At 39.5% G+C, this 12,453-nt stretch overlaps 1 protein-coding gene across 1 annotated transcript in view; it reads right to left on the bottom strand.

The window, feature by feature from the left end:
- Positions 1-1,936: 1,936 nt before the first annotated feature.
- The window catches only part of LOC121422823 (dynein beta chain, ciliary), a 60,439-nt gene continuing 49,922 nt past the window's right edge, over positions 1,937-12,453 (bottom strand). Inside the window, exons 56-66 of the mRNA XM_041618034.1 lie at positions 11,927-12,232; positions 11,273-11,443; positions 10,873-10,995; positions 9,935-10,128; positions 9,298-9,574; positions 8,071-8,209; positions 6,664-6,944; positions 6,088-6,207; positions 5,471-5,713; positions 4,932-5,114; positions 1,937-2,926 (exon numbers count right to left, since the gene is read on the bottom strand). Coding sequence (XP_041473968.1) covers positions 2,309-2,926; positions 4,932-5,114; positions 5,471-5,713; positions 6,088-6,207; positions 6,664-6,944; positions 8,071-8,209; positions 9,298-9,574; positions 9,935-10,128; positions 10,873-10,995; positions 11,273-11,443; positions 11,927-12,232 — 2,655 coding nt within the window. The 3' untranslated portion in view covers positions 1,937-2,308. The remainder of the gene's footprint in view (positions 2,927-4,931; positions 5,115-5,470; positions 5,714-6,087; positions 6,208-6,663; positions 6,945-8,070; positions 8,210-9,297; positions 9,575-9,934; positions 10,129-10,872; positions 10,996-11,272; positions 11,444-11,926; positions 12,233-12,453) is intronic.

Genomic DNA, 12,453 nt, shown 5'->3' with positions numbered 1-12,453 from the left:
CTTGATTACTCTTATGTACAAGTTTCATGAATCAGATCCATAAACTTTCAAAGTTTTGATGGTAATTCAACTGATACACCCACTTCGGCCAAAGTTCATTGACCTTTGACCTTGGTCATGTGACCTGAAACGCGCACAGGATGTTCAGTGATATTTGATTACTCATATGTCCAAGTTTAATGAACTAGACTAATAAACTTTCAAAGTTATGATGGTAATTCAACAGATACCCCCGATTTGGCCAAAGTTCATTGACCCTAAATGACCTTTGACCTTAATCATGAGACCTGAAACTTGCACAAAATATTCAGTGATGCTTGATTACTATTATGTCCAAGTTTCATGAATCAGATCCATAAACTTTCAAAGTTATGATGGGAATTCAACAGATATCCCCAATTCGGCCAAAGTTCATTGACCCTAAATGACCTTTGACCTTGGTCATGTGATGTGAAACTCATGCAGGATGTTCAGTGATACTTGATTAACCTTATGTCCAAGTTTCATGAACTAGGTCCATATATTTTCTAAGTTATGATGACATTTCAAAAACTTAACCTCAGGTTAAGATTTCAATGTTGATTCCTCCAACATGGTCTAAGTTCATTGACCCTAAATGACCTTTGACCTTGGTCATGTGACATGAAACTTTAATAGGATGTTCAGTAATACTTGATTAACCTTATGGCCAAGTTTCATGAACTAGGTCCATATACTTTCTAAGTTATGATGTCATTTCAAAAACTTAACCTCAGGTTAAGATTTGATGTTGACGCCGCCGCCGCCGTCGCCGCCGCCGCCGCCGCCGTCGGAAAAGCGGCGCCTATAGTCTCACTCTGCTTCGCAGGTGAGACAAAAAATGAAAGAAAAAATAAAATGGCAAAAGTTTAATCTGGAAAAAACAGTGAGAAAATTCCTTCCCTATATTTGACAAAATGATGGAAAAAATTCACATGTCATATCAATGAAATGCCTTCCCAAAGTATTTACTTCCTTAAGAGTGGTTTAAGAAGTCATTTGTAAACAAGAAAGAAAGAGCGGCCTATTCATTTTTGGCTCGAAGAGACACAGCTTCGAAATAAACCAAATATCAACATACATACAAATGCACATATGGGACTGTGATGTACTCACCTATGTGTTTTATGTGTATTAATGCATTTGGAAATCGGTCTTTTTGAGTCAAAAGAGAGGTCATAATTCCTCCTTTTAATGCTTGCAATTAATCAGGTTTCAGTAATATGGACTGTAGAAGGGCATTTCATTGGTGTAAAATGTGACTTTGACATAGATTTTCAAAGTTCTGGGGAAGATTTCTTAGCAGTAACATTTCGTATCGCAGCTCCCTGAGTCTGAATAGTCTGCTCGCGTACTAGCTAGCTAGCTGCAGTGGTTTCATGCATGCAAAGCTCAGCCAGACAGCCGGCGCGGCCGGCTGAATAATAGTTACTGTATGCTAGCGGTAGGCCTACATACTGTCATGACTATGCAATCTTTGTGTGTGTGTATTTGTGTGTAGATTAACAAAAAAGACGCATGACGAATTGGCTTGCAATTTTAACTGTAGAAGGTTGATAAATGCATGCAAAATCGGGAGAAAAATTGCGCTACTTTGAAAATTATTGGTTGCCCGATTCGGGCCACCAAAACTTAACATTTTTTCAATAATGGTTGCCCGAGATGAATTTTTGGTGGCCCTGGGCCACCGGGCCACCGCTAATGTCGAGCCTTGCATATATCATACATTCAGTAGAACGCTTATCTATTTTTCAACAAATCTCCCAACTACTGCAACTGCTTCAAATGAATATGTTTAAGTACAGAAATTCCACATGAAATTCACTTAATTTGTCTTTTTTTGAATTTCTATGTATTTGTGATCAATACATTATTGACATCATGGACAGAGCTTACAGGAAAGTTTTTCATTCTAAAGTCCTGAAAAATGCAATTACAAGGAGAGCATCATTTCATGGAATGTTTTATCAGTTTCTGACTAATTTGCTCTCTGCCAATCAGATGCATGGATTTGCAGTAGCTTAGAACATCCATCAGCGAAAATCACTGACAAAGCTATTCATGAAGTGATCCCGAGGTCTCTCTTTCATTTCATTTTGTTATAAAATGATCTGGAAATATCAAGAATTGCAAAGGGAACAATAAGGTTATGACTGGGCACAACCCGTGCACTAGGATTGCATACCAGAAGGCATATACTGTATAATGGTATATGCATACTGCACATGGGTTTATGCTTGTGATTTAGATGCAGTATATCTCTACCTAATAGGATTGTGGCTTCAGTCCTTTAGACCTGGAGAAGCAAGGCCACACCAGCCAAGGTCCACTTGGCAGCCTTCTCCTTAGACTTGAGGTTGAAGGTCCAGACAAAGGTTGGGCCACGTTGCTTGGTCTTGTAGACGGGACACTCATAGATGTTCCTGGTGTCCTGCTTGTCCACAGGGATGGCCTTGATGAAGATGACGGGCATGTTGGGCGCCAGCTCCTTCAGCCTGGCATCGGCGATCATGTTGGTCTGCGTGTCCCAGCGGGCTCCTTCCATGAAGAGGCCGTGCACGTAGGAACCTTCCCTCGGGGCACTGCTGAAGTCCTCCTTGTTCTTCTTGGTGACGTCACACTGCAGGCACATCTTGTCCAAAGGCCACTCGTTCTTCCTGGCCATGGACTGCATGATAGCCGTCAGGAAACTCTGAGGGTTGAAGAAGCCGCCGAGCCAGACCACGTTGGGGAGGGCGAAGTCCGCGGTCCATTGCTCCAACTCCTTGATACGCTGCAAGAGATCGGCATACCAGGCTGTCAGACCAAAGAGACTTGGGTAGGCTCTCTTGACCCAGGTTGCTGGGATCTGGTCCAGGAAGAGGGCATTGCTCAGGTCCTCCATGTCTGGTGTGATGGTCAGCTCACCCTGGAGGTTTCAAAGACAAAAAAGTATATACATTAAAGTTATATCAATGTTAAGTTAAATAACAAAGAATTTGTTAGCCGAATTAATTTTGATGAACTATGAAAAAATTGACAGCAAGTTTTGAGGACCACACTGCATGATTCTGAACAAAGGAAAGATCACCAAACCACACATACTGAACAAATGAAATGCCTCTGGCAGTCTCGCCTTCATTATGCAATTCAAAACAGCAGTGTCAACATTATGACATGAATTTTCTCTACCCTACATAGCTATGTATAAAGTTAATGATCAAAGTTTTAGGATGATTGGCCTTTAATTTTTATTTCGTGCTTTTGATTTGCCGATATGATTAATTGAAAACTTCTAGTTTTGGTAGATGTCCCATGAGCGAATATCAACATTCCATTTCACTAATATTTTGTTGGATAATTTTGTGGTTTTAATCAGATGCCCGACAATATTTAAATGTTTTCTAACCACTTCCCAAGAGCTGAATCACAAAATCACTACATTAATAAGATCAAAGAGCCATTTTAAAAGGAAAATAAACTAATTCATTACTGAGAGAGGGTGTTGTTCATACCTAATCAATTGAAATTTTCATTGAAGAAAAAACAATGATTCAATGATTTTGGTAGAAGTTTTTTCATGTTGATATTATTTTGGCATTGATTAATTAAAACAATTGGTTGTATTGAAATTGACTGCTTCACTTTCTGTCCAAACAATGTCACCCATTGTTATGTGTCGACATGAAAAGAATTCCTTAGTGGGGAATTTTCAGTTTGTGAATGCTTCTTTCTAGTGAACCTAGTAACGGGGTATCCCATTCACCTGTGATCAATGGATAGGATATAATAAAAACTTTCTTACTGTCAAGAATGATTATGCATGTGGAGAATAGGGCCTGACAGGGCAAGGGTCATATCTCATTCAAATAAGCATCAATATTCATGGCCTGATGGCAAGCCTCACAAGACGTGCTCAACTTTTACCAACCATGAAAAAAACACATATACTCTGGACAGGTTTATAAGGTAGATTCACCTAGGCCTTGGTTGGAGGCAGCCGAGCGCACAAGGCCAGGATACAGTGACACATGTAACCAACATCATGACATCATCATACAGCCATGTACAACACAAGACTATACAACATGCCTAACCTCTAACCTTTTCACTGTATCCTGGTCTTGTTATTATCTATTTATGCTGGCTGTTTTTCGCCAGCATAAATTGGTAATGCTAGTGGGGCTGCGTTTTCGACTCTAAATCATGTTCTGCTAATATTTTGGGGTATGAAATTGGCACCTATTTTTCACTTCTTTTTGCTTGGAAATGGGCAAACAGAAGTGACAAATTGGTGCCAATTTTCATTTCATGGCATGGTGGTATATTGTTAAAAAAATAAATTGGGATATGCACTGCACAAATTTGAAACACATTTTTGTCCATTATATACAAATGAATGTCTGTCCTACATTTTTTCCATTATACAATGTCTGTCCTGGGTAGTTGGTCGACAACACTACACCAAACACCATGCATTAATCAATGTGTTCTCTTTCACACAGTTGCACTTGCAGTTCTATAAATTATGTGCACTGCTTACATGTTTCCCCAAAGGAGAAAAATATATCAGGGGCCCTTGGCAGGAAGTGTTGAATTGCAATCAAACCAGGCAAAAAGTTTTTTTCTTTTTAAAAATTTCTGAGAGCTACTTTTCACAATTTACTCCGGAAATCTGCAACATTGGATATGCTATAGCATTGCTGTGAATGGGGATTTCCAAGGGCTCTTTTTTCATAATCCAAGGCTCTTTTGATCATTTCAGGGGCAAAATCACCCTGAGCCCTCGTGTTATTTGTTCCCCTTGATCAAATGCAACTCCAAAAATCAGACGCAACTTGGTTTTAAACCAATGAAACGAGTGTATCAGGGGCTTGCACTCGATAATTCCAGTTTCTGCAAAGGGCCCCTGGACAGTTGACTGGTATGCCTACCTTGAGACCGAGATCCAATTCCTTGAGGGAACGTCTGATCTCTGAAGTCAGCATGTTCATGCGTTCACATTCCTGGAAGGCCACCACAACGTACGGTGTCCTGTCCTCGACCTTGCCCATGATCTCCATCATGTTGAACTCCTCGGGAAGCTTCTCTACGATCTCATCCAACAGGGACTTGATCTATAAAAGAAAGGATATGAAATACTGAATATTGCAGTCTTGTATGGAGCAGAAAACTATGTAATATCACACAATTAAAGCAAGTGGGAGCCAGCATGAGTTTAACCTGGGGTGGTAATAAGAATAAGGTACTACACAAACTATTAGTATTATTATATCATCATCTTTAATCATCTTCACCACCATCATTATCATCATCATCATCATCATCACCACCACCACCATTACTATTATCATGAGGCAAGAGAGGAATACAGATTCTCATTACGCATATCATAAACATCTTCCCCCCCTCCCCACCCCATCAACCCCTCTTCAAAGTTTCAAGGCCAAAACACCAAGGTATATATACTGACCTTCTCCTCCCTACTGGATCCTCCGCCGCCTCCGCCACCGGCATCCCTAGGCTGGAGCTCCAGGACGATCTTGAAGAGATTGTCTGATTCCGTCGTAAGGAAGCCAATCTCGGCATTGGGATGCAGTCCATAGAGGTACGGGCTCTCCGGTGGTAGGATCTCGTCAATGTACTGATGGTAGCCCTTGTAATCCGAGTTGGGCGGTACAGGGAACCCTGGTGCTAGGTACAGTTCACCGTCAAGCTGGTCAAGGTAAGAGAAGGGACATGAGTGAATTATGTTTGAGAAATTCACTTAATTTTGCGCAAGTCAAATCTTTATGGACCAAAGAAATCTATTCGACTTACAATGTCCAGAGAAAATTGACAGGAGAAGTATATAACACAGATTTTGAATATTCTTGTCTAAAAAAATTGCAGATTAAGGAGAATATTTGACTTGGGAAGTTCAACTTATCCACGTTTATCAGTAGATTTTGGTGAAGATTCCCACTAGACATGTAGGTTATTCTACGTGTTTTAATCAGGCAAAATTTGTCTTTAGAAAAGTAAATAACATAGACATTGCATATTTTGGTCACTAAGAATGCTTTCGCTTTCTCTTGTCATTCTACTTACCATTTCTGGTGCCATGTACTCTTCAAGATAGGTCCTACACAGTCTCCTATCCCAATCGTCAGTGATGTGACCACCGTACATGATCTCTCCAAACAGGTAACGTAGATCTTGCCACGGTACCTGTACAGGTAGAGAAAAGAAGTGTATCGTTTGATCAAACGTTCAGTACAAAATGGTACTAGGAGAATAATCTTGAGGGCTTAGACAAAGGAGAAGATTCACAATAACCAATAGTCGTCACATGCACTAATGAAAAAACTTACTGCAGATTATATACCTTTGCAGGTAAAGGTAGCACAAAATCAAGCTAGATGAGCCCATGGGTCTTACATGAAGTAACAAATAAATCTAAAACAAAATTGATTAAAACCAGATGAACTTCTCATCAACGTGATCTTCCTGAAATATAAATGAAACGCCACACAGAAGAAATTAAACTGAAAACTAAATAGCAAAACAAAAAACTATTTGATTTTTATCTGTTTTCTTTTTAGATTGTGACTTGGTGTTTTCTTGTTAGGGGGAGTTTGATGAAGGCGCAATACCCCCAGGAAAATAACCCTATAAATACTGTACCTTTGAATTGGCTTCCAAATAGTTGTAGAGCACGTTGACAGAGATGGTGAGATCTCCGGTGTTGAAGGGGTAGCTCCTGTTCCAACCCTGGGGTCCAAACTTCTGCCTCTCGCACACCACGGCGTGGAAGTAGCAGAGGGCAAAGAGGATGACCTTGAACTCCGCCTCGCGGGCGCACATCTCCAGCGTGTCCTGGTTGAAGTTGTAGAGCGCCTTGTGCAGGTTGGCAAACATACCGGTAGGAGGCTCGTTGGTGATCTTGATGGATGATTCCAGGATACCTGATGGAATTCAAACAATGATACAAAAAATAACGGATGGATTTATAACCACTTTGTCCAAAGGATAAAAAGTGCTTTTTATAGCGGCATAAAAGTAGAGGTTTATAGTTATACAAGTGTGTTTCTAGATGCTTTTTGAAAAAATCAAGAGAGGGGATGTTTTGGCGAGTTGGAGTGATGATTGGCAGAATTGTTTGGAAGAATTCAACAGGAGCTGCCCTGGGGGTGTTTCATCAACAATGTCCACTGAAAGCTTTATTATTGATGATTGATGATGTGCTTCAATTCTTACTTACGCACAAGTGTCAATGCATAAATGACATTTTACATGCTATTTCATGGACAACTACCCAGTATAATTTGACACAGATTTTGATGTTAATGAAAAACAACCTATGCAACGAATCTGGAGATGCCTTGGCACCTGACTAGACACTTCAAATTCCAGGGTTCGATCCCATCACCTATGCCCTTGAGCAAGGCATTTAGTATCCAGTGTAATTTTACACTACATTAATAGTAATTAATTAAAAATGATTGGAAATACTTTCGGCATTATTTTTATCAAATGAATGCATGTTTCAAATTACAAGAACAAATTGTGAAGGTGAACTCTGCTACCCTTTTTCATATATAGAAAAACAACAGTTCTAGTAATAAGCCAGTTCAGTTAGCTCATGATCAACTTTTCTCAAATGACCTTTATGACTTTTCATTAGGATAAGCACTATCAATTTCAAATGTAGATGTTGCGTAAGCTTTATCGGTAGAGTATTCACATTCTAAGAACAAAAGGCGTTGTATAGACCAGGTGACTAGAATAGTACATCAGGGATAGAGTTTGGAAATCTGTTTTATTGTCTGTCTTTGGCACATTTGACTATTGTTTAGGCTACCGTTAAATACCAGTGATTATGAAGGCTCTATTTATTACTCTTCAGTTTGGATGTGATAAAATGAATATTTTGAAAGGAATACATGAGTAATCATCAAATCACAAAAGCCTATGTCAGTGAATTTGAAAGCCACCTTCATGGTTTATCTCAAATGACCCTTTTCTGCTCATGCGTAGTTTACAACCGTGAACAGGCTTGTGATTATGATCTTATACAGAAATAACCAATACCTTGAGGGATAATGTGAGACTCGGGTGAGCCCGCTGGTTCAGCACTCATGTATACACGGTAGCTCTCGTGACTGCCAATGCTATACTGCTCCAACTTCTTCTCCAATGTACTCAGCCACTTGGCTACCAAGTGAATGTTCTATAAAACAGAGAGTAAAAGAAGGATGATGGTTACTATAAGCGGAAAGTCCCAGTGGTGGGAGATTAATCTGCAATGTTCAATTCAATGGAGCAGCAGTAATGAATTTGTGACAACAAAATATAACACAGTTCATTCTTCTCTCTTTTATTCAATCTATCGAATATAAAATGTTATAATCAAAGGCCACTAAGGGCCGTGGAATTCGTGACCTGTAATTCATGCCAGATGATTGGTAAACGCGATCATCCATGTTTCTGAATTTTAAGAAATAGGTCCTTATGCTTCCAAAATAATGACAAAGTAGTACAAGCAATGTTTTTTTTGGGGGGGGGGGGGAGAGGGGAGGGGAGATGGAACAAACAAAAAATTAGAGATGGCCCTAGGAAGAAATGATAGCTAAATGCATAGATGGCGAAATTCCTGCAACTAGTTTTATGGTCCTATCTGACAAAAAGAGTTGCAATTGATCTGATCTGACCAATTGCAATTAAAGGAAATCCATCCAAGTCATAGTTTTTCATCCAGGATATTTGCACGATGTCCCACAGGAAACAAAGAGGCGCGCAGTCAATTGTCAAAGATAATGATGCATGCATGACTAACTATAAATCAGATTCAGAAAACACTTTGAACAGGCATATCGTCTCTGGGCTGTTAAACCTTGTACCTCAAGAAGGAAACATTTTGATGACAGCTCAGAGTAAGCTTGATTTTAGAGTGATTAAAAAGGGTAGCAGCCTACTTTTGCTTATAAAAAAAATTCTTGACAAGGTACCAGGAGAATGTTTTCACACAATTCTACAATTTTTTCTAAAATACAGCTTTTTCTAAGCTGCTTTCAAAATTTTTAAGTTTTGAGTTACAAAGTTTTAACAATTTGCCACGATATACATTTCAGATGTTGGGATCGCTGGCTTTCCTTAATAGTGATTGATCGCAACTCTTTACACAGCAGGATCCAGGCACCCGTCTTACTAAGAATTGCGATTGATCCGATCAATCCCAACTATGGAAAGCCAACAATGTCAACATCTAAAATGCGTGTTTGTTAAAAATATTTACAGGGTCCAGATGCAAACACTCACCTGTAGGATAACCCAATGGCCTTCCTTGGCAGCAAGGTCCATGGACTGCTCGGCAACGATCTCCTGGCCTTGACCCAGAGACACGTTGTGGAAGTTGTTGTTGTCAAACGTGAAGCCAAGCTTCTTGCCTAGGGCTTCCACGTCCTTCAGAGGATCTACCCCGGGAGACAGGATGAAGAATACGGGCGTGGCTGGGTCGCTCTCCTCGTAGGACTTGGCAAACTCTACCTGCCTTCCCTCTACGTACTTGGAACCGAGCTTCTCCTCAATGAAGTTCCTGAAGGAACGTGAGAAGAGACATAAAATACATCAGCTGATACTGTAGATTCTCATATACAGTTTTGATTATTTTAACACCAAACTTTTCATTATACGGTGAAAAAGTGCTTCAGTAAAAATTAGTGGAAGGCAATTAAGATGTTTTTGACTTTGTATGGATAAAAAAACAATAATCCATTTATCACTTAATGTCATCTATTTTCAAACTATAAGTCTTCCCTAATAGGTCTTGATACCTCTGTTTGGTTAACATTATTATAGGTACCAAAAAAAAAATCCCTTTAATTCGGAACCCACTAAATTCATCATTATGAATTCGAAAAAAGGTATGTAGACAAAAGAGCAGAGCCTTACATACCTGACAGCATAACTCATACGATCGGCTCTCAAGGCACGCATCATGCAAAGCTTCTGCAGGGCGGACTTGTTCTTCCACTCCTGAGGGAACTTCTCCTTCTCTGGACACTCGCTCTCCACAAACTTCTTCCATCGTTTGGCTGACCCCTCGATGTCTCGGTCCAAGTTGCGGAAATCTTCCATTGCAGAAAGGGACTATTTGAGGAACACAAAGAAACAATCAATCGATATCTAATTATCCCAATAATAAAGATGCTAGGATAGCACTCTTTGAGGTGGTTACCAATGAAGCAATAGAAGAACTTGTTAAAGATTAGTTTTGAGGAATTAATTCAACTGGTTTAAAGTAACTTTGTTTGCACCCACTTGGTCAACAAGTATCTGGTCTAATTACCACTTGGTCTATTAATAAAAAAATCATTTTGTACTTTGTCATATGAAAAGTTGGTTCATAGGCAGTTCATCTAAGGATAGAGACTAAGTGGTGTTTGACCAAGGGGATATTAGAAGACACAGGCATGGCCTAACTGGGAATCAGACAAAATATTTAGTAGGCTGAATGGCAATTAGACCATATAGAAACTGGTTGTACGAAAACTAGGATTGAACCACATGGGATGAGACCAAATGCAGAGCTGCCAATTTCAATATTCCTCTTGCGGGGAGAATTTACAGAAAAAGAAAGGGAGATCTTTCTCAATCAGACACAATCCAATTGAAGAAATCAATGTACGATTCGAGATGTTGAAACTCTGTAGTTCTTCACTGAAAAATCATTCAATTTCCAGGGAGTCTCCCTGACAATCAGGGAGACTGGGCAGCCCTGCAAATGGAGAGCACACAAAGCGGATGGTGCAGGCCTAGTGGCAATTTACCACTGAAATGAGCACCAGACAACAAAGAAAACATATATCAAAATAAAATGAAGGGGATACCTACCTTGATAGCTCCCCAGGCCGAGTTAGTCAGGAAGTCCACAGGGCTGGTCAGACCGACTTGGATTGGGAAACGAAGCAGGAAGTCCAATTCATTCTGGGCAATCTCCTTCTTCATCAATAGAACCTGCAATTTAAATTGATATAATATTAATGAATTTATCTTTAAAAAATGTTAAAAACAAAACTTACACAACATATTACTAGATTAAGCATACATTTTTCATTCATATTTTTCACGATTATTATAAACAGAAACCATTTATCACAAATTCACCTGATTGCAACTATGGGTTGTAAAGACCAGCTTTTTAGAATTGCTTTGCATTGACCACAAGACATAATCACTAATGAAAATCAAGCAAACAATCATTTGATAAGTTTGGTGTGACCCATGTACTGACCTGGAATGCAACCTGGGTTGTAAAGATAAGTTTGTCAGCCTCAAAGAGACCACGAGTGGTATAGATAAAGACAGAGTATGTGATGCAGTCGATGAGATTGACCACACGCTCCTTGACATCTTCACACGGCTCGGCTCTGGCAATGGATAGGGAGAACACGGTGTTGAAGGCCTGGAAAGAAAGAAAATAAAAGAGAAAACATCTTAATTTTAAAATAGCATTACCATTTATTACTTTGCACATAGATAACCATCAGACGAGATATTCGTTCATGTCTGAAGTTTCAAACACATTCAAAATGAGATATATGAAACAACTCAAGTGATATAAGGAATACATCACAAATGACATGAGGGTACCCCAAATGGTAAGGGTTAAGGTTTCCTACATTGTTAATTTCTCTACAGTGATAATGGAAAAAATTTTCATACATAACTTTTAGCAATGAAAAATCTTATACACTCCAAAAGCTAGCTACTGAGAATGACACCCAAAATCCCAGTTGAAGAGAGAGTTGCTTTTAAACACAACTCAAAAAATCAAGTGCAGCTTGTAAATATACCTGTATGATTGGCTCAACTTCAAGTTGTGTTTGATTTTTTGTGATTCGTTTCTGCAACAAGCATAAGATCGATGCAGAGAAATGTGACTCACCTTGAGTGAGAACTGGTAAATAGGATTGATCTTATTGAGATCATTCAGGATGAAGTAGAGGAGCGAAGCCCTGGCGGCGGCGGGACGATACAGCTCGCGAGCCTCGTTGATCTTGACCTCGGTGACCTTTGCCTCTTCCACCTTGACCGAGATCTCAGCGGCAGTTCTCTTGGTGGTCTCCAAGTTCTCCACCAGGGCGGTGTCACCCAGGAAGTTGCCCTCGGCGGATGACAGACGGGAAAGGAGGTTGTCTTCAAGCTCCTTCAGGATGATCTTGAAGTCATTCTGTTGCTTGGTCAGGTCAGACTGCACACAAAAGAGACAACAGGAATATAATCATGTTATCAAAAATAGTAATGGCAATAATAAAATAGTTTTCTATATATCATATATCTAGTGTAATCCGAAAGCGTTAATAAAATGCCAAATCTGGCGATTTCACAAAAAATAAAAGTTAAGTATAAAGTGTTATCATATTGACAAAAATGAAATATAATAAAATTATTTGATCAACAAGAGCGGGAAAT

This window comes from Lytechinus variegatus, chromosome 10, assembly GCF_018143015.1.
Source record: "Lytechinus variegatus isolate NC3 chromosome 10, Lvar_3.0, whole genome shotgun sequence".
Classification (NCBI taxonomy): Eukaryota; Metazoa; Echinodermata; class Echinoidea; order Temnopleuroida; family Toxopneustidae; genus Lytechinus; species Lytechinus variegatus.
Note: the sequence above shows the minus strand (reverse complement) of the source record. Positions and strands in the feature narration are given on the sequence as shown.